General features: G+C 37.6%; 1 protein-coding gene across 2 annotated transcripts in view; it reads right to left on the bottom strand.

Moving 5' to 3' along the window:
- tusc3 (tumor suppressor candidate 3) overlaps positions 1-24043 on the bottom strand; it is a 108059-nt gene that overhangs the window by 57491 nt on the left and 26525 nt on the right. For both annotated transcript variants that reach the window (XM_048197426.1, XM_048197427.1), the window contains 2 exons: positions 7633-7802; positions 3694-3811 (listed from right to left, as the gene is read on the bottom strand). In XM_048197426.1, coding sequence (XP_048053383.1) covers positions 3694-3811; positions 7633-7802 — 288 coding nt within the window. The remainder of the gene's footprint in view (positions 1-3693; positions 3812-7632; positions 7803-24043) is intronic.

Here is a 24043-nt window from a genome sequence, read left to right as displayed (position 1 = left end):
TCTTAGTGGGAATTGCAGGTGAATGTGAGAGTGATGGATCCACATTCCTAAAAAAAACAAATTGTAAAAAAAAAAAAAAACCTGTTATTATTAGCATATAAGATACTACTCTCATACCATTAGCTATGCATAACTGACAGGAAATTAACAGGTATGTATACAAGCATGCTGTATATGTCTGTCAATTGGCCATTACCGGACAAAGTGTGCGAATGTGTAAACGTTACAGTCTGCTATATCAGTTAGCACATTTAGTGAACAGCAACACGTTCGCGCATTTCACAACCAAGCATATTTTAGCACATTCACGTCTATCATAATATGCTATTCAGCTGCATGCAGTTAATCGATCTAACGCGTGTATCCAACGTATCTATGCATATTAATAACAAGTCGAATATCAACAGAAAAGCATTCTATTTATAAGCATTTTTATGAGATAAAGTTATATAGATAGATGTAAATATAAGGCAAATATATATGTACGCTTATATAAAAAAAACACGTCAAATAATTTAAGTAACGTTATATCAACAGAAAAGCATTCTATTTATAAGCATTTTTATGAGATAAAGTTATATAGAGTTATATAGATAGGCCTAGATGTAAATATAAGGCAAATATATATGTACGCTTATATAGAAAAAACACGTCAAATAATTTAAGTAAAACTAAATCACTTACTCATCAGAAACTGTATCTTCAGCTGGATCAAGTCGCTCTTCAAAATACAGACGTTCATCGTCAGAGTCGTGTTCTTCTTCCGAGGAAAAAGTGAACTCTTCCTCACTGTCCAGGACCATCTGAAGAGCCTGCTCACCTGAGTAGCGTGCCATCTTCCAAACGCGCAGGAAAGCGAATGAATCTGATGAAACTTGATGCTTTTTAAGACGCTGTTAGGGGCGTTTACAGTTTGCATAGATCGCCTCAGCACATTATCTTATGAATAGAGCGCTCTGCGCGTGGGCGGGCACACATTAAAGATAATTAGGTAAGACAGGAGAAACAGTACCTCTCTTTACTTTTATACTGATTACATAAAGGGAGAATATTTTTTTTAGAATTTATTTGTTTCGTTTAAAAGTAGACACTTAAAGCTTTGCAAAGACATATCTCTCATGTCCATGTAGCATGTATAAGCCGTCTATTTTAGTTACTTTTAGTGACGTTTTAGAATGATGTTTGCAGAGACGGAGATGGCAGGACAGCACACCCTGTATATTTTATTTATTTTTAAAAAGCACAAAGTTTTATTTTGATTGTGAGTGTACACAAAAAAAAGAAGACATTCTATAGTTTCATTTGATATATTACTTATGTCTCTATGATAAAAAATGACGGAGTATTTTAAGTCTGTTTTGCTGCAATGTGAAAAAAAAACTGCAAAACGCGCCGGCGCGTTTTTAGACCTCAGAGTGTTAAATTGCCAAAATGAGAGTTTTCTCTATGTTTGATTATCAGCCAAGAGCCATTTGCAACTTTTTTCACTACACAAGTTTACAACTCATAGTTTAGTTTTATAGTTTTAGTATGTATGCGGCAAAACAATTTATGTGTATCATTTACAAGTTACCAAAGTTTCCATGCATATGAAAGGAAGTGAATGAACAAAATCTTAACAAAACACTGCTTCAGGAAGCTTCGGAGCACAAATGAATCAGTTTATCGAATCTGCTGTTCGGAGCGCCAAAGTCACGTGATTTCAGCAGTTTGGCGGTTTGACACGCGATCGAATCATGATTCGATACGCTGATTCATAACGCTCCGAAGCTTCCTGAAGCAGTGTTTTGAAATTGGCCATCACTATATAAGTCGTCATTTTGTTTTTTTGGCGCACCAAAAATATTCTCGTCACTTTATAATAGTAATATTGAACCACTGTACTCACATGAACTGATTTAAATATGTTTTTAGTACATTAATGGATCTTGAGAGAGGAAATGTCATTGCTGGCTATGCAGGCCTCACGGAGCCATCGGATTTCAACAAAAATATCTTAATTTGTGTTCCGAAGATGAACGAAGGCCTTACGGGTGTGGAACGGCATGAGGGTGAGTAATAAATGACATTATTTTCATTTTTGGGTGAACTAACCCTTTAAGTAGCCTTTATAAACGTACCCTAGAAAAAACATTTCTGGTGTGCATCTTGAGATAAAAATGGCTTTGGCATATTTTAAGATATGTTAGTGCAAGTTACTTTCAGTTAAAACAGCTCAAACGTGCATTTTAGTCTGTGAAACCGGGGGTTTATATAGTAGTTTAATGTAGTACTGGCACTAAAACTCTGTACACTTGAATATATTGTGACATGGTATATTGTTACACCCCTAGTAACAACTAGTTTTGTAGTTAATGCATTTATGTACAGCCGCTTACAGTTATAATGCCAGCCACTCTTATAAATGGTGAAAACTTCATCACACTAGTGCTGTGAGATAAAACTAGTGCCTAGATTCATGATTATACCAAACAAAGCCTAATATAAACTAAGTTATAAACTAATAAATCAGAAAGCTCATTTGAGTCTTGTCCACTAGACTTTCCCTAGGGGCTTGATGTCTTTATGAGCTGGAGCAATTTGTTTTACTCGAATGAATTAGGTTTTTGATGAACCCAAATAAGAGACTCCACTGAGGAAATAACAGCACATGGATGTCAGTAGTGCTAATCTAATTGATGACTATTACCCTATACAGCTGTGCAGGCATCTATAAGCGCAAGAACACATCAGTTTATGATAAAGCTTTCTTCACAAACTCACTCTGTTTAGTGTGCAAATTGCAGTAGAACAGCAACGTACCAGCGTGTGTTAAATTAATGTGCATGTTCTGTGTCATAAAGATTTTCTTCTCTATAATTTGCTTCTGAGAAGTGTGACATTTCATTACATGGATAACAGACGGGGAGCTATTTTCCATTTGATTGTTCTTGCTGCTTTTTAAAATGTAATTCCTGAAGTTGTCAGGCTCTGACAAATTAGAAGCTGAGACCATTTGAGCATGCGTGTGGAAGGAATGGAACAAAGAGTAAATGTGGTCAGGAAATGCTTGTCTTTTCTGAGCTTGGTTTAATTTTAATTAAATTATACAACTATTTTGTAGGGTTATTATTAGATAATTACCATGAACAAAGTCGCCACATCTTTTGAACAATGATTCCGTGACTTTTTCAGTCACAAAGAGCAATTTCAGAGCTGAGCATAACTAGGAAAAATATATTCACTATAAATGTCCTTGATTTTTCAAAGTCAGGCAACCTGAGAACTACTACTAATACTACTACTACTACTACTAATTAGTATTATACATTATCTCAGAAGAACAACTGTTAAAATTAGCAAATTAGACATTTTTAAGTTAAACTTCAGTCAAGACATGTAATTAATCTGCATGTAACTGTATATCAATAATATTAATGAGCAGCAATATTTAACTACATACACTAAAATAAATTAAATTAATGTCAAATACCATGTGAGTGATACTTTTCATATGTTATTTAAGATATTTAATAAATATATGACAATATTTGATTTCAATTTTTAATTTTCAAATGAACTGAATATATTTAAATATTTCTTAAAATCTCTTAAATTTCTATGTTTTCTCTCTGCAGGGCCCTTTGCATGAACCAAATCACTAGACAGACCTGACGAAATCCATGTGAATGAGAGATAGAGCTGGATATTTACCTGTTGAAAGACGTCTGCGCCCTCATCATAATCCACAACCGTAAAGAACAGTTTGTTGGAGAAGGCCGAAGAGTATCGCCAGGAGTTAGCCAGCACCTGATATTCCTCATTAGCTTGCCTATGAGAGAGAGAGAGAGAGAGAGAGACATTTTCAGAAGCATAGAGACAGACAGAGAAAGAGTAAGAGATTACTCATTAGAAGAAAGATAGCAAACAAAAAGAAGACAACAAGAGGGACTTCATTACAGGAGTGTCATCTCACTGTTACTTATTACAGTGATTGCTGTTTATTTCACACTAGGTAGACAGTATAAAGAGAACAAGAGAGGAAAAAAAAAGCAGACAATGCTGCTAATTAGGTATCTGTTCTTCTGCAGACGCAACAAAGATGTCCACCTGCCAGTTCCCGGAAATTGTCACTGTGATGTCCACCACCAATGAATAAACAAACAAATGGAATTTAAACATTGATGAAGCAGAATCAAAAGAACTCACATCACTTCAAAGAGCTCATGTTTCCCCCCATATACTCGCATAGACAAAACACACATATCCAGTGAGTGTTAATTTGAATTTCACACCCTGCACATAAGTCAGTCTTAGTTCTGGTTACATGCTGCACCTCCATGTCACTACCTTCCGTAACGGCCATCTTAGTAAAAACTACAGAGATCCCAATCCCCTTTGGATCAGTTTATGAAATCACAGGCATCCTATGTTAATAACTGTAACTTAAACATTGTTCAGAAAACAAATCTCATCAAATAGTGGTAAATAAACATGAATTTACAGATTGAAAGCTTCCGATTTAAAGACATGTTAAATGCATCAATAAACTAAATGTACCCATAAACATCAATAAAGCAGAGCACTCTGCAGGTGGTAAAAACAAACAAGTTTAAATATGCATGATTATACACATTAATGTTTCATGTTATGCTGAGTGTCCATTTTCAAAAGCAAGTGCCGAGCTGATGTTAACTTATCTGTCATTGAGACTTTACTGCAGTCAAAAGTGCTCTGGAGAGAAAAGTCCTTCGGGACTTGGGTAAAATGGCATTTCATGAACACCTTTGGGGAGATGACAAAAAGCACGGCACTTACTCGGTATTTCTGAAGCAATTCCTGTTCTCTGATTATGACATTTAAGACTCCCCCTGTGCTATTTAAGATATTTAAAGACATTTTACAGCCTTCAATTTTGAAAAGTGACTAAGGCATTTTAAAACTTTTAAGGACCCTTTTGACAAAATACAGGCATGAAATTCAGTGAGGTTAAAGACTAGTCCAATACACAGTATAATGGATTAATTTAATTAATTAGTTATGGAAAAAAAATGTGCTTTTATTTAATGCACCCACCCCACCTCAGACCTACAGTGGGTACAGAAAGTATTCAGACCCCCTTAAATTGTTCACTCTTTGTTATATTGCAGCCATTTGCTAAAATCATTTAAGTTATTTTTTTTTCCCTCATTAATGTACACACAGCACCCCATATTGACAGACAAAACACAGAATTGTTGACATTTTTGCAGATTTATTAAAAAAGAAAAACTGAAATATCACATGGTCCTAAGTATTCAGACGCTTTGCTGTGACACTCATATATTTAACTCAGGTGCTGTCCATTTCTTCTGATCATCCTTGAGATGGTTCTACACCTTCATTTGAGTCCAGCTGTGTTTGATTATACTGATTGGACTTGATTAGGAAAGCCACACACCTGTCTATATAAGACCTTACAGCTCATAGTGCATGTCAGAGCAAATGAGAATCATGAGGTCAAAGGAACTGCCTGAAGAGCTCAGAGACAGAATTGTGGCAAGGCACAGATCTGGCCATGGTTACAAAAAAATGTCTGCTGCACTTAAGGTGCCTAAGAGCACAGTGGCCTCCATAATCCTTAAATGGAAGACATTTGGGACAACCAGAACCCTTCCTAGAGCTGGCCGTCCCGAGCTATCGGGGGAGAAGAGCCTTGGTGAGAGAGGTAAAGAAGAACCCAAAGATCACTGTGGCTGAGCTCCAGAGATGCAGTCGGGAGATGGGAGAAAGTTGTAGAAAGTCAACCATCACTGCAGCCCTCCACCAGTCGGGGCTTTATGGCAGAGTGGCCCGACGGAAGCCTCTCCTCAGTGCAAGACACATGAAAGCCCGCATGGAGTTTGCCAAGATGGTGAGAAATAAGATTCTCTGGTCTGATGAGACCAAGATAGAACTTTTTGGCCTTAATTCTAAGCGGTATGTGTGGAAAAAAACAGGCACTGCTCATCACCTGTCCAATACAGTCCCAACAGTGAAGCATGGTGGTGGCAGCATCATGCTGTGGGGGTGTTTTTCAGCTGCAGGGACAGGACGACTGGTTGCAATCGAGGGAAAGATGAATGCGGCCAAGTACAGGGATATCCTGTGATCCTGAGTGCTCAAGACCTCAGACTGGGCCGAAGGTTTACCTTCCAACAAGACAATGACCCTAAGTACACAGCTAAAATAACGAAGGAGTGGCTTCACAACAACACCGTGACTGTTCTTGAATGTCCCAGTCAGAGCCCTGACTTAAACCCAATTGAGCATCTATGGAGAGACCTAAAAATGGCTGTCCACCAATGTTTACCATCAAACCTGACAGAACTGGAGAGGATCTGCAAGGAGGAATGGCAGAGGATCCCCAAATCCAGGTGTGAAAAACTTGTTGCATCTTTCCCAAAAAGACTCATGGCTGTATTAGATCAAAAGGGTGCTTCTACTAAATACTGAGCAAAGGGTCTGAATACTTAGGACCATGTGATATTTCAGTTTTTCTTTTTTAATAAATCTGCAAAAATGTCAACAATTCTGTGTTTTTCTGTCAATATGGGGTGCTGAGTGTACATTAATGAGGAAAAATAATGAACTTAAATGATTTTAGCAAATGGCTGCAATATAACAAAGAGTGAAAAATTTAAGGGGGTCTGAATACTTTCCGTACCCACTGTACGCAGGTCATCTTACATTTCATACAGTTGGTTGGTGACGAACATGATGCAGGGCAACAACTCACTGCATGATGAAGCCTATAGAATGTAGTTAAATGCCGTTACAATTCAAGATATTGGGGCAAAAATTACCCTGTATGAGTTTTTTAATTACACATCGTGTAATTATTTAGATTAAAATTTGTAATTTAAAAATATATATATAGTGGGGAACTGGGGATACATTTAAAAACAACTTTTCCATGCAAACTGTAATGGCTAAACTTACAAATTAGTTACAGACTACTCAGCTTCTAGTCAATTAGTCGACCATTGTTACCTATGCCTTCAGTATTCAAGACAAAATAATAGAGGGAGAAAGAAAACAATTAAGCATTGACAGGGATAGGGATGGAGGGCAAATAAGGAGGAAAAACGAGAATATACATAAAACATGTGATTTGAGTAGACAGCAGATAATTAAAAAAGCATTAGGGGTCACGTTGACGTGATAGGGTGACTGGGCATTTAAAGGTCGATCTGCTTTAAATTAACTTCCTCTATTTTGGTAGCACTGACTGTTCCAGTCCGTTATCTTTATTCAATGAAGCTGGTAGATGATGTCTGAGAATTCTGAATAGGACTAGTGGGAGTGGTTCACACTCTAAGGCTTGATATTCAGCTGAGGAACATGACTGTACGAGCACGGAGTCATTTTAGCTGACGATTGAAGGATAATGAGGGGAGAGATGGATGTGAGGTGAGTGGATGGGGGCTAAGTAGCTGTCGTGGGATAAATAGATGGGAATGATGTCTGGGGTGGAGGCTGCTTGGAACTAGACAGATGTAGAAGGTTTTCCGGTGGTGCTCTGGGGCAGATCAAATCTTTATATATGACCGTGTTTACGCCTGGTATTATCATTTGACTTCAGTAAATACAGCATTATACCTGTGGACTAAAAGATGAATGTGCATGTCTCACCTGCAGACAGAACATTGTCTCTGGGGTTGTAGTGCGGTGAACATCACAATAACGGAATAGTTCCGGGGTGGAGCTTTGACGAACCGCCGGAACTTATCCCCGTTCATACGGATCACGGAACGGCGGGAACTCCACTCCATCATCTGCTCCACCTTCTCTGCCAGCATGTTCTAGAAGACAACAGATAAGGATAGAGAAAAACATAGAGTTGTGTACTGTTCAGACACTAAAGAATCTTTGCACTAACATTACATAAATTCTCCAAGAAAACCACATGGAGAAACAAACAAACAACAACAACAACAACAACAAAAAAACCATTAGCCATCATAAGCAACTTGTCATTCCAAAAACAAACTAACAACAACAACAAAATTATTAACAGTGACTTCACGTCAGGAAAGGAAGCTGAACTGATCTGTAACTGCAAAAGGCAACATCCCATTTCTTTTTTGTTTACAGTCTAAGAAAGACATTCTGTAAATGTCACCATAAAGATTGCTTGTTGACGGAAAAATGGCTAAAGGAAATACTAGGCAGCACCCGATGAGTTCAATACAATCTCAGAGCAGGAGTTGGTTTCACTTTCGCGATCAAAGTGCACACCACTGATAAGCATTGTAAATGCAGTATTACAGTAAACGCGCAGGTCTCCTCTTGTGCGTCCTCCCCACTGCGTCGCTGGTCAAGGCAATAACCACTTTCGTTTTGCTTTCAGATCTCTTTTATAGATGCCATCAATGCTTTTACCCTTCTAGATGTAATTATCGAAATCAAAACAGTCCATAAACTATATTCTCATGAAAACGTCAGTCGAACCAGCTCGCGTGTCAACCTGAGAGATCAGCCTCCTTACCTTAAAGTGTCAAATTTCTCGGTTTCTGAATGGAGGGTTTGGCTTGACTGACAAACGCTAAAGTTCGGGCATGATTTATATACCATCGACCTGTCCTAAAACGTTAGTACGCTTTGATCGATTGTTTGGAGATCGCGTGTTTCTCCGTTCAAGAGCGCATTTCCTGTTCACATCCGCGACAAAACAGTTGATTATTTACGAACGGAATTAAATGCTCTCATTTGAAAGAAAATATCCTAAGCTAAAAATGATATAGTGTGACTGATTGAAGCAGCCCTTATCAAAAGTGCGGGGGTCGATTTCTGTCATTTCAAAACTTCTGGGGTCCTGACCCCCCTGTCCCCCGTGTCAACGGCACGCCTGATATTAAGAACTAGGTCAGTGAACAGGTGTGACACTCTAAAATCCAAGAAATTAACATTAAAAAAAAACTTCAATCCATCAATGCTCAATCAATTCAGGTTATTTAAATGTTTTAGTAACTTCCAAAACCTTAAAATGGAGTCAAATATGATTGGAAAACTTAATTCTTTGAAAAAAATATGCACTAAATCATTCACAATAAGGCCACAAACATATGCTGAGAAAATATATATGGTAAATTGAGTTAATGTCAACTTAAAATAACTTGGTCACGTATTACACGCGTTCCCTGTCATAGTGAAATTTAATTGCACGCACCAAATAACACTAATGAATAACATGCGCTTTGTAATGAAATTGTGGGAAAGCATACAGAAGGTAATGCTATAATGCTATGTATGTGTAATGTGTAAGTGCAAGGAGTACAGTTAATGGATTTCTACAATACTAAGCTCAAGATTGTGTACCCCCAAATATATAAACCATTTTCATTAGTAATCCAGTACTGTGATTTGAGCCTCAAATTAACCTGATACAATTTTCACCATTCAGCACAGAGACATACACTATACTTTATCCAACTACATACTCTATGCCCCAATGCCCTGTTTCTTGTTTTCATCTTCCCCCTCTTCTCCCTCCCTCCCTCGCTCTCTTAACATCAGCAATAATTCGTCTTTTATATATTTCTGTCCTGCTTTTTTTCCTGCCCAAAGTTGACAACACTTCAGATGTTATGGCTCTGGGCACTCATTTGTTTAAAAGGATGATCAGAGGAGTGTGTAAACTCAAGGGCACGTTGCATTATTTAGCTGCATTTGTTGTGGACTGGAAGAGTCTGACAGAAAGGAGGCAAGTGATGGCTCTGTCAGTGAGCCCAAATTGAAACATCGTGCGGAGGTCACCCCAGGCTTGACAAGATAGATGTTTGTTAGCATTGGAAAGGAAGCAGGCCAAAAAAAAAAAAAAAAAGCACTTCTTTTCCAGCTTATTCATGCAGTTTAACATATTCTTGCCACCTCCTCTGTGTTTCTGTCCGAGGAATACACTATAAAGTAATGCAAGTGATGATATTGCGGGAGGGGGATAGGGGCAATGAAATGTTTTTGTGTGGGAACAAATAACTTTTAAAACAAAAAAGCAAGAGTTATTTTTCATGATACTTTAGGCTGACACATACCAAGCCAACATCAAAAAACTAGCAATGATGAAAGCCAACCGTATCGTTGCGTTACATTTGTCTGGGTCAAAACGCCAGCTAGCATGTACATTTTGCATCTGAATGAGAGGAATTAACTTTCTCTACCAGCAGGTGGCAGTAGTCTGTATTCGTCATTCAAAAAAGGAAATCAGAACTACGACTGTGGATCCACAAACTGTACAAACAAAGCAGCGGCTGCTTATTTTGAATATGAATCATGTTCAACAGTTTCCACTTTCTTTATTCCAGACGGTCATGCTGTTATGAAAATATTCTTGTATGGAATGCTAAGATAAGATGAAGATGTAAAATTAGAAGAGCTTTTCTTTGTGCCCTGTTGACTTCATCATTTGCTAGATTTTGTCATTTCTGTTTTTCTTCTCCTGCACTGTTCACTTATTTAAGTTTACTTAGCTGAACAGCCAGAATGGTGTCTCTCACCGAGAGCTCTGACAATGATTCAACACGCTCAATCGTCTGAAAAGATGCCCATGGTGGTGTGAATCATGCCAAAGGTGTGGAACACATTGCAAAAACTTGGCTGACATATAAACAGTATCTGCTGGCCTGACATCACAGCCTTTAAGGCCCCAATATACTTGACACAAAATCGAAGAATGAACTGATGTGATGTAATTTCGAAACAAAATCAGGTGTTTGGAGTTTGTTTTGGGAGTTCGAAACAGTTTGCTAAAGCGAACTTTCCCGAAAGGTATAGCTGTAAGCAACTTTGTACTACCACTGGTCCGTTGCGAAAATGTAACTGGTAGGTATGCTCTTTCACATGTAAGTCTTTTCTGGTTCATTTCTTCTGTTCAGTCCATCGAGGTCAGATGTCAGAAATACTGATGAAACGAGACACTGGCACTGGTTTTCATGTTCAATATGGTAAAGCAGCTTGATTTTAAGCAATCTATTGTATAAAGTGCTATATAAATAAATGTGACTTGACTTTACTAGAGCATGTGCCAGTGTGTTTATTTTGCCATCAGATGTTCACTAAAAATATATCGCTGTTCACGTATTTCGAACTAAGTGAAGAACAAAAAAAGAACTGGTAGTCCCACGAGTCTTTATAGATGGTTCACACAATAAGCACACTCTTCACATACATGTAAAAGAGCGAGTATAAAATAGGAAAATACGTCATCTTAAAAGAAATATCAACATTAATGTCATGACCAGTATTTAACATTAGGTGGCCTTTACAAGTCGTAGACCAGAGGTATACAAACCTAGACTAGGGCCACTATCCTGCAGAGGTTAGCTCCATTTGTAATTAAACACACCTGAACATGCTAACCAAGGTATTCAGGATTACTAGAAACTTCCAGGCAAGTGTGTCAGGGCAGGTTGGAAACTCTACAAGATATTCCATTCACTCTTACGAGTCCCTACCAGAAGCCTACAATCGGTAAGGGAGCGACGGCTCGTAGTGCATCACAAAGTGGGAAAAAAAGAATATGCTTTCACTTTCCTTTAATCCCTCCCAATTCTAGCTTATACTACTCTAAACAAAGTCTGAAACTTTGTATTTTGAGCACTTGTGTTTAGTTGCCTCTTCAAGATAAATCGCTGTATTCCTCATTTGTAAATCATTTTGGATAAAAGCGTCTGCAAAATGAATAAATGTAAATGTAGGACAATGGCCCTCCAGGAGCACAATTGAACACCCTTGACTTGTATTTCCCAACAGTACACATTTCAGATCTTGGAGTTTTTACCAATGAGCTGAAGAGTTCAATCAGGTGTGTTTGATTAGGAAGAATTTGAAAATGTGTACTGTTGGTGTGCCTTCAGGAACAGGGCTGGAAAATACTTGCCTGGACGCTACAAAATCGAGTACTCGTCCAGGTTTTGCAACGACATTGATCCCTAAATGCTGCTTTTAAAGTATTTGAGCACAACTAGTGCTCATGTGCTCAGGACACACACATACACACAGACCTGTACATGTCATTTCTCCTCCAGTCTCTTCTGTGCGCTTGTCAGTCTTCTTTATGAAAATGAGGAAAAAAAGGGTTTCCACCCACAACGTCCAAACAGCTTGGCTGTCAGTTTAGCTGTCAATCAGACCGGCATTAATGATGTGCTGTACTGACCACGGTGTGAGGGACTAGCCAAGCATAGAGGAAAAGTGAGAAACAGTGTCCAAACTACAAAGACTGTTTCCTCACGTTTGATTCCTCAGCTTTTTCATGTTTGATTCCTCAGATGTTTCTTTCCTTCCTTCATTCACTCTATTCTATTCTTCCTACTTTTATTTCCCTAAAAAAGGGAACATGTCATCATTTTCCTTAACAGGAATAGCCAAAGGTGTCTAATAGGTGTCTAAAGAATAAATATAGTCATTGAGAGCTTTTATTTTAATCATCTCCTGTTCTCCAGCTCAACTTCAGCAGGTGCTTTGTTTAGGTAATGTGACGGATGTTGCTGACAGCTTGTCCCTAAGGTGGGCCTTGCTGAAAGAGACAAAGTACATCTTCTATCATCGGCATTGTTTACGTATATGTGTGTGTGTGGGGGATTTGCTTTGAGAAGAATTCTGTCAAGTATAGACTGTATTCAGAAAAGACCCTTCTGAGGTTTCTTTTTGGATTATCATAAAAACTGTATAGTTGGAATCCTTTCAAGCAGATATTTTAAAGAGAATTGTGGAATTCAGAAATATAGACTTTTTTATCCAAAATTCAAAGTGATGTGGTGCAGATCTTTTTTTTTAAAAAACAAAACAAACAAAAAATAAAAATAAAAATAATAATAATAAAATAACACCAGCCAAAAACCATACCAGCAGTGAAGTATTGTGGTGGCAGCATCATGCTGTGGGGCTGGTTTTCATCTGGAGGGACTGGGCATCTCATTAAAACACAAAGCAAGAGTGGAATGGGATGGTGCAAAATAATAGGAACACACTGCAAGAGGACCTGTTGCACTTTCCTGCAAGTTGGGAGAAATTTCTTTCAGATTCCAGGGCAAATTAACACTGAAGTGGCTCATGGACAAGAGGGTGAATGCCCTACAACAGTGAAGATTCTACAATCCAGTCAAAGTCCTGATTTTAAAACAATTAAAGCAAAACAATTAACTATTTGGAAAAGGCACATACCGAAAAAGCAAAACAAACTGACGTTAGTTGCTTTGCATTTTGGTTTCCCATGGTGAAAGTGGGAAACTTGTTTCACCCCAAAACCAAAAGAATGAGAAAATAATAATAATAAATAATAAAATAAAAATTAAAGATTAAGTTTATATGATATGCATATTTTCATGAAAATTAAAAAAATAATACTCCTCAATTATCATAATGCAAAATACAAAATATATTTATTAACATACTTCAAAATATTATTCATTTATTACTTTTTTCAATAAAATTTTTGTAACTCAAGAATCCTTATGCATCATTGTAATATTTGTTGTACTTTCTGTTTTTACATTTAGTATATATTATATATATCTCCCTCAGGATTTTGAAACCTGGCTTTAATTCACAGGGTAACAAACAAATAAAATAAATAAACATGCCCTGAAATTAATTGGTATTGCATTTATTGGTTATACAATAAAAGTATAACCAATGACAGTTATACCAATAAAATTCAAAAGCATAAAAAGTGTACTTTTAAATAAATTCACTTTGGATAACTGCATCTACCAAATGAATAAAAACATTACAATACCCTTTGGAAACCTGACATATCCAATCATCATTTCGCCTTTCATTAATCCTTACCCTTATAAAGCCCTTCAAAAGATCTTGAACAAATAGATTTTGTGTCAATGTGGTAACAACAACAGACAGAAATACAAAGAAAGAGACACATATCCAGACAGACACATCCCAAACATGTCAGAAAGAAAAATTTCTGAGAACTAAACATGCTCATTTTCAAAAAAAAGCTTCTAAAAGCTTCTAAAGAGTTCTAAAGACACAAACCTGTGGAGAAAATTTTCCGACATCATGTCGGCATTCTGACACAGGACATTTAGAAAAAGTCACTCACACCACAACAAAGGCCTTGTGTCCTGACAGGTGGTGTTGCCACAGGACCAGACAAGCTACAGGATTACAGCGAGGCTAATTGTTGCCACTGTGACTTCTTCTATAAGCGCTGTCAAGAAGGACTGGTGGAGTGAGATAAGGGGGAGACAATGTGGGGTGCAGACTGAGAAGCTGAGTGAAATAATCTTTAACTGTCACTACCTACACCTGACTCTGATATAAGACATTACCCATGATCCTGCTAAAAGGACACTCACGTTCACCAAACTCACTCACGACACCCCCCCCCCCAAAAAAAGGGCAAAGACATGTCCATTGGTCTGTTGGGGTCCATCAAATTAAATTTACAATAGAGGAAATAAAAAGAAGAAAATGCAAATTCCTAAAAGAATGTGTAAATATGGCATAAATAGATGCATAGGTATTCAATGCACTGACTGTAGCATAAACGTACTGTTTTATATTGGTGTATATACAAAAAAAAAGTCATATTTCACATGAAACAATTAGTCAACTCATTAAAGTTCTCAAGTAACATTTAAATAAAACATTTTATTTAGAATCATTTTGTAATTTAATTTTATTACGCATACTTAATTTAACATGAATCAGAAAATGATTTATAAAATGTATTATAAATATATTTTATCGTAATGGTGCTACAAATAGGTCTTGTTTGATTTATGTAATATATACACTGCCCTCCAAAAGTTTGGAAACGCCCAAGAAAAGTGGGGTTTTGGACAATATTGGCATGAATCCTTTTAATTTGTGATAATTTTGCACTGATAAGGGACAACACAAACTACGAAAACATAAACAGTTTATACATAGAAAATTTTTTTTCGATTCATCAAAATATCCACCATCAGCAGCTATCTGACCTAAACTGGGTTCTAACTGGTTCATTGTATTCTAAACTTAAAGGTGCCCTAGAATCAAAAATTGAATTTACCTTGGCATAGTTGTATAACAAGAGTTCAGTACATGGAAAAGACATACATTGAGTTTCAAACTCCATTGCTTGCTCCTTCTTATGTAAATCTCATTTGTTTAAAAGACTTCCGAAAAACAGGCGAATCTCAACATAACACCGACTGTTACGTAACAGTCGGGATCATTAATATGTATGACCCCAATATTTGCATATGCCAGCCCATGTTCAAGGCATTACACAAGGGCAGCCATTATTAACGTCTGGATCTGTGCACAGCTGAATCATCAGACTAGGTAAGCAAGCAAGAACAATAGCGAAAAACGGCAGATGGAGCAATAATAACTGACATGACAGGGAGCGTGTGATTTAAAGGGGCCGCGCGCTGAATCGGTGCATAGTTAATGATGCCCCAAAATAGGCAGTTAAAATTTTTTTTAAAAAATCTATGGGGTATTTTGAGCTGAAACTTCACAGACACATTCAGGGGACACCTTAGACTTATATTACATCTTGTAAAAACTGGTTCTAGGGCACCTTTAATTGGCAATCAATTGTTGAAGCTATTAAGGTGTGCTGACCCAAAAATCTTTTACAAACCTCGGCCAAGTTTAAACCAGTAACCAGGCATCACAGCTGGCAAAGGGGCATGTCTGACTTTACATAATAATGGCATTATATACATGTCAATCAAAATGAAAATTATTACTGCTGGTCTTCAATGATAATGTCAAGTTACTTTAAAAAAAAAGATATCGTCCAAAACCACACTTTGCCAGGGGTGTTTCCAAACTTTTGGAGGGCAGCATTATAGTATATATATATATATATATATATATATATATATATATATATATATATATATATATATAATAAATGATTGGCATTCACAGCTTGAGTGTAAGATTCATCTGCCTGCATTAAAAAAAAATAAAAACTCACTTAAAATGTAACCATTTCTCATCTCTGCTTTTCTTTAACTTTATCTCTTTCTAAAATAACTCCTCTTTCCTATCTTTCTCTCCTCTCTCTCTCTCTAGTAGTTTTGTTCAGAGGCCACATACTGTGATGGGACATCTGTATCCCTGCTGTCATCGAACGAGACTGAGTCTGTCTCATTAATCTCTCTCTCTATTCACAACACTTACCGTCTGCTTTTTTAACCCTCCACACACACACACATTTAGCATGGCATCTATCGCTCCCCAATGCCGTGCACACATCCAATGCATAATCATCACCTCGACTCCACAAGACATGACTCAAAATGTGATTTGTGGTGGTGGCATCAGAATATGGGCTCATGAATATGCAGAAGATGCAGAACGATCCTGGTGTGAGAGTTTGCCGGGACAGTGGGAAGAGATCTACATTGAATATCAATGAAGGATCCTTTTTGCGAAAGCAGTTGTGGAGTTTCATAGAAGTTGCTGATCACAGAGCAGTTGTGCAGATACTTTACGATGGTCCACTGCTCAATTTGGGGAGTGGATCTTGATCATAAAGTGTCTAAATTTAGTAAACGAAGACCAACGGTGATGAAAGGGTGGCGCTAGAGAACCGGAGACCATTTTCCTTCTCTTTTGTTTCCGCAGCGCGAGCGGAGGGAATGAAAAGAGGCTGATCATGGCTTTAGAATTCCCTAGTGAATGAGGGCATTTTCACATTGGCATGGAATGAGTCCACACATCCATAGAGCCACATGCTTAGAGAGCACAGAGGAAATGATGAGGAGAAATGCAATAGGAGTGAGATTCCATTCCACTTTGACCAAACCAGCGTGACTGATGATCTGCGTGATTACAAACACACACACAAAACATTCACAGACACTTTTTTCCAAAGGGCTTGTGGTACCAGGGTCAAAGGCTAAACGAAACAATTCAACGAGTCATCTTTCAAGAGAGAGCACAACCTCCATTTCATCCCTCCTTCATTTCATCCCCATGGAAAAAGAAAAAGGAAAAAAAAAAACCTCAGACCTCTCTCTCCACTGAAATGGTGTCGACAGGATAGAGGACACTGGTGCTTCATACATAACCACTAAACATCAAAAGTTCCCTTCAAACACTCCATCAATTAAGCAGACTATGGCAGCAACAATTAATTTATAAAGAAAAATAAATAAAATCAAACAGTCAGGCTTTTGTTGACGCTAATTTAAAAACAGTGAAAATGCATTACAATTTTTTTTTTTTTTTTTTAAATACAGATTTACCGATGTTAAAGGTACAATATGTAATAATTTTGTCTGCTAGAGGTCGCCAGAAGCCTATTCAAAACAATGGCGTAGCTTGATGACGGCAAGTTTTAGAGCGGAATCTTGGGACATGTGGTCTCCATGTCAACGGACGGTGCAAAAGAATAGGGATTGGAGTCGGGAAGAACTCATGTTCATGGATGAGATTATTAACGTTACTGTAGTATGAAGCAGAGCAGGACCGAGTGTTGTGGGAGCTGAACGAGGCCGCTGGAGCGATTGCGCAACACATGCCTCACGAGCAGCGGCACGTTTACTGTGACACGTCGCCGGCGCCGCTTCCGCTTTTCCGGTCATGAGTATGAGGTAATGCAGCTCTGTTTATTATGTTAGATACATTTGAGTGTGTTGAACATGTTATAACGTTACTCTGCATTCGCTCAGCGGCTGCTGAGAGACACTGTTACACACTGCAGTAAGATTTTAGAATATCATATTAAATATCGGATGTCTTGCGTTGATAAATGGCATGCAATTAATTTTAAAACGTATTGTATGATGGAGAAAATTATGTATTACTGTTACAAAAAATAAAGCTGCATCTGATTATGCTATGTTAGCTATTTGACAAAATAGTGTTTTTCTCTGAGGCATGGTAAAGAATGATACTCACAAAAAAAATCAAGAAAATGTATTAAAAAAAAAAAAGACTAAATGTGTTGAGCTATATAACAACAATTCATTTTCTGTCTATAAATATATCAAAACAGATGTTCCCTTGTCTATTAAAACGTGTAATATTTTAAAGCTTCCATGGTTTCTACAAAATAAAACCGGAAACCGAGGGTAATGCGGGTATGACACACGATTTACAAATAGTTGGAAACATTTGGGATATTTTAAGTATTCAAGTGAACAAAATATATAACACTGACCTGGAGGTTTTTGGATATTGTACTGCAAAAATATTACATATTGCACCTTTAAATCATTAAATCATGCTACTGACTTTCAATACACAAATTGCTCAATATAATAATCACATAAATACATTATTTATATGACATGTATACATTATGTACACTTTCCATAAAATTTGAGTACTGTTTGAAGGAAAGCATTGGGTAAAATGTACAGTACCCAATAGATCAAAATTAATCGCTTCTCTCCAAACTGTCAATGAGGAAATGCAAATGAGTTGTTTCACCCATCTTGTGGGGAGTAAATGAGCATCTAGTTCTGTTCTTTGAAAACTTTCATTGGGTAAGAACTTGTGTAATGACTAACATAGTGGCAGCAATGTTTTTCAGATTAATGGCGTGCGTGTGGTAATTGATATGCCAACTCCAGCTGCTCCTGTTAAATAAAAATATAAATAAATAAACTGCAGGGTGTCTAGAATCAATGGATGTCTTACTTTAGATCACTCCATTAACAGATGTGGTAGTAAAATGTTTAATCCATCTCTGTTTATTTCTCTCTTATCTTAACGGTTTGTGCAGGTTTTACTTTGTTGGTAGAACTTTTTTTTTTTCCTGTTATATAAACAGACAATCACTTTATTCTGCGACAATCAGGGCTCCAGATAAAATGAATTTCTTGGGAGCCAATGGCTCCGAAAATTAAACGTTTAGAAGACAAATGACTTTTTTCACCACCAAATTGCATAATCAAAATAGTCCAGATTTCGGATAGCTCAATTTAGAAGTGTATTCCAACCGCCGCCCCATGCTCATGTTATGTCTCCGGTATAAATTATGAAGATTCATGGTAACGATCAACATTCCACAAGGAAATGTATCACATTCTGAAAAAGCCTTAGTTACACCAAACTATTTTTGTTCACACTTTGCCATTGTTACCTATGTATGAAATCTAAAGATAGATTGATAGGCAATAAAGTCAACTTTCAATGAAGTTTTAGTGTGACGCTAAAAGGAAATGCTCTTTAAATATTGTCGCAAATTCATTTTTAGTACATTTGTGACCATTTCACAGCCTAAAGCCCTGTAAAACCCCTCATCATCCATCTTTCTGTCTTTTCCACTACCTTTAATAGTTCACTCTCTCACTCTATAATCTAAACTCCCTTCTAAAACTACTTTGTTCTTTCTTCTGCTTCCAAAGTCTGATTACAAAGCTTGAAGAAAAACTGGACATGGTGCTATTTCATATCAGGATCAATCTCATTATGCCCCAGCACTTTGGCAGGCCCAGACATTGTGGATGATATAATACTCCTTCTGTGTGCCCCGATCTTGGCTTTCATGTGCGAAGAAGCTTATCTAGGATCTGCAAACCTTGGTTCAATTTGCTCTTCACAATGTAAGCATAAACTCTGACATGATCCAGTAAAAGCACAGCAGTACTGATCTTACAGAAAGCTGGATGGGTAATGTCGGCTTGGCTGCTGTACATTTTAGCTCAGTGAGCGTGTCTATTAGGGGAGGGCGGTATAACCAAAATCTTATCACTGTACGAGTAATTTTATAACACAGTAATAGAATACATCACAATACTTTTGCTTTAAATTCAACATGATGTTGCTTAACTAATACCATATGACATAAATATGAGTCAAAACACATACAGGGAAATTTTTGCCCCAATATCTTGAATTCAAGAGGCATTTTAACCGCATTCTATACGCTACATCATGCAGTGAATTGATGCCCTGCATCATGTTTGTCACCAACCAACTGTATGAAATTTAAAGGGGTGGTTCAGTGTTTTTTTTTCTAGGCTTGATTGTGTTTTTGGGGCGCAGTTTAACATGTCTTAATGCTTTGTTTTTTTTTTTTTAAAAAAGCCGTAATTTTTATATATTTTACCTTTATTCTACACCTCTGTTTCCATTGTCATATGAACTGCTCGTTTGACTTCCTGCTTCTATGAAGCCACTCCCTCTGAAATACGCAATGTGCTCAGATTGGTTAGCTGGCCCAGTGTATCCAGAGCCATTGTGATTCGCTGAAGCATCCGGAAACGCCACGCCCCTTACCATTAGTTGTTACTAACTAACTCTTTATTTACAGTCTAGGGTTGTTACCGGTTATGTGGGCTTCGGTGGAAATGTAAATAATGGCGTCTATATTGCTGTATCAAATTGACCCCAAATCAGACCCAGATGAAGAGGGTCAAGCAGAACATCTGCAATTGCGGCTGTTAAAGGACGTTTATGAATGGTATTTCATTTAGTGTTTGTGTCAAAGTGTTTAGATATGGTGTCACTGCTGTTAGTTAGCTTTCAATATACGGTTTTATCCTGATTAAAACTTTACTGTAGCCGAACACATGACCGAGTAGTAGCATTTTTGTAAAAGGTAGCGTTAAATTCATAGCATGAATAACTGTTTGTTTATGAACATAGATATTTGTTGGTGTTTGTTAGTGTTTTTTGGAGAAGTATGGATCACTAGAATTTAGCTAACCGGCTAGCGAAACAAAAATGCTTTGGTCTTTGTTAACATTCTTGATGCAACCAAAAAACAGCAACAGAACTATATGTTTAAAAGACATGTACTTACAGTTTGGGGGCGATAAACAGCAGCTTCTGCTTTTAAAGTGGGAACTGCTTCATCTTTCAGTAATAGCCTTTGTGCAAATCCAGCATTAAACTAGGGCTGGGCGATATATCGATTCTCACGCGCATTTCGTCAGTAAAGCCGGTTCCCTGATTACAGCTAAATCGCCATCACCTGCTTTCAAATGGAGCGCCTTTTAATAGACAGAGCCGTAGTTCATGGACAAGCCACGCAAAATCGCGTTCAGTATCGAAGATGAATCGACTTCGATACTGAACGCGATATTGCGTGGCTTGTCCGTGAACTACGGCTCTGTCTATTAAAAGGCACTCCATTTGAAAGCAGGTGATGCCGATCGCGCCATCCACTTCAGCGCCGCATCCAGTGTAGAAAATATCACAGATTATAATGGGTTATATTATCATTTGACGCGTCACGCCGCTCGTGTACACAACTCTTCCGCTTCCACATGCTGCACCACATGGCATCGCCCACTTTGTTGCGTGATCCCGGGGGCGTCTTTTGCAGGGTTTATGATGTCACCAACCCGGGAAGAAGCTCGTTGTAGTCCAAACAGGTTGTTTTTGTAGGCATTAAAATGCCTTAACTTTAAAAGACAATATCTCTGTTTGCATTGAACTTTCAGTGCTGTAACTTTGCAGATACTGTTTATGCTCAAGCAGCAACATTACACACTAACTAAAGTTAAAAAAGTGAAATCGCATTTAACCAGCCCTTTAAGATGACCTAGGTAGGTCTGGACCGGGGTGGTTGTGCTAAATGCGTTAATCCTTTCAATACGTTATTTTTTCCAGAACCAATTAACAGGGATTCTACAGGGAAGGAAGAAGAGAAGGGAACAAGAGAACATGTTCTCTAAACGTAAATGTATATGAAGCACACAATGAGTTGTATTAGTAACACTTCAAAGTTTGAAAATACAAATTTCAACATATTTCCATTACTTTTGAATTCATTTTACAAAAAAAAAAAAGAAGAAAAAAAGAAAAACCTAAAGTTTAAATAGCTCCCAAAAACTATAATTATAACTTTATAACTAAAATAACTTTTACTGTACCTTCTGATCACATTGCAAAAAGTGATGTTTTTTCACTAGTTCTTTTTTGGTTTTCCAGGGCAAATATCTAAAATATTTTTAAATCGAGAAACATTACTTGAGAAGCAAAATGACATGATAAGAAATCTTGTGATTTTATGATTAAAACAAGAACAGATATCTGCCAATGTGTTCAGAAAAATCAACTTAATTTAAATTAGAAAGTAATTTTCATACCAATTGACAGATATTGGTTCTTAAGCATAAACTTATTTAATTTTTTTTCAATTTCTCAGAAAACATTCATTTTGCATCTCAAGTTAATATATCTTGATTTAAGGATGTTTAGATATTTCTACTGGAAAACAAAAGAGGAAGGTTTTCATTTCATATTCTTTAATTTTGCTGGCAAATAAAGTGTTGCACAACAGAGGTTTACTGTTAAAATTAAAACATTGAAGAAAATTTTGATTATTCCTTAAAAAATATAAAGTTTTAATAATAATTGAATTTAAGACTTTCTGCTCCAATTTAAGACATTTTTAAGACCTTAAATTGTAGAAGGTCAAATTAAGACTTTTAAAGACCTTTTTGAGACCACAGAAAACCCCGAATTAATTAAATGAATGCATTAAAATCGACAGCCCTAACACACACACACGCTGTATATATTCTATGGCTTGCAGAAGCTGGCTATGGATGTGATTGGCTTCTCTGGATGGTTTTAATATTTAGGTTCTTATCTTTAATTACAGGGAGTGTCAGATAAAAGCACATCACTGTGCTCTGTTGGGCAAGCAAAAGAAGGGAATCTTTCCGCTCCAATTACCTTGATGAATTCTCGTATCTGTCAAACGATGAAGCCGTCAAAGTGACTTTAAATTGACAAAGTGAACTTCAACTACAACGTGCTCGTGCTTTTCATGTCACTTTTCAGGCATGGCGAGACGAAAGCCGTATCAGTGGTGAGACAATGTCTGAATATACTCTGAAAACATGCAGATATTTCGCAGTCACATAATGTAAACACAGTCAGACAAACACTCCAGATCTTTTAACCACAAGGCTTGAAGCCCTGTGGTCAGCCTAAAGCCGAGTTCAGACTGCACGATTTTCAAAGCAGTCGGGTCACTGTTCTTTTCACACTGCATGACTATCTTGGCCAGCATTCAGTCGCTGCTGTGTTCAAACTGCACGATGGATCGGCGACAGAAGGTTTCACACTGCATGATAGGAAGAATCGCCGACAACTCTGTCTGTCACGCAAACTACGTTTCACAACCAAAAACACGCGAGATGTGACAAGGAAACAACGCGATATCACGCGTGCAAGACCGGAGTTATTATTATTATTATTAAAAACGGTAGCCCGGAAGAAGTTTGCAATACGATTTGCCTGTGCGCTGATTTGCAGCGAAAACAAGAAAAAGAAAAGAAGAATATGGAGGAGGAAATGGTTGAGGAGACTGTGTATTGTGTGATCTGCAAGGAGAGTTGGAGGTAAATAAATAACTTTTCAATGTGCTGCTGTTGCGGATGGTCAAGCAAATGTTTGTGCTTTGGTTCTGTTTGATATAATTGAAATGTTTATGTGTACAAAGCCATGCTTGCTGATGTTGTGGTCTATAACTCCTCCCCGAACTCTCCGCTGCTCTGTATCTTGCTCTCTCATTGGCTGTCGGTCATCGCCGATGTAGTTTCCAGTCAGAACACTTTTCACACTGCAGGATTTTGAATCGCCGACAGGTCCAGATATTTAGCATGCCAAATATCTCACGGGTGTCGGCGACTCGTCGGCGATTCTCTCAGATCGCGTCTTTGCTCATTCACACTGCGTGATTGTCACTCACGTGAACGAGCACCGATTTGCCTGTGATTTCGGGCATTTGTCGGCGATTTCTCAAAACCTGTCGGCGAGCCAAAATCGGGGCTAAAATCGTGCAGTCTGAACTCGGCTTAACCTAACTGCAAAGCAGTTTCGTCATGCTTACAGTCATTTGTAAGCATTCATCCATTACTAAACAACAGCTCTGTGGAATGGACTACAACTCCTCCTCTCACCAAATGTTGACGTATCCTGATCTTCAAGCAGAAGGAGCTGGATGAAAAAATTTGTATCATATCAATACAAAATCTGACTTGTGATGCAGCGTTTTTTCTCCATTCCTGTCACCTGATGAGTTTTGGTTCCTGTTGCATTTGGCTTGCTTAGTTAGGATTTAAAGGTGCCATCGAACGTTTTTTTACAAGATGTAATATAAGTCTAAGGT

This window comes from Megalobrama amblycephala, linkage group LG7, assembly GCF_018812025.1.
Source record: "Megalobrama amblycephala isolate DHTTF-2021 linkage group LG7, ASM1881202v1, whole genome shotgun sequence".
Lineage (NCBI taxonomy): Eukaryota > Metazoa > Chordata > Actinopteri > Cypriniformes > Xenocyprididae > Megalobrama > Megalobrama amblycephala.
The sequence above is the reverse complement of the archived record's forward strand: the minus strand, read 5'-3'. Positions and strand labels throughout refer to the sequence as shown.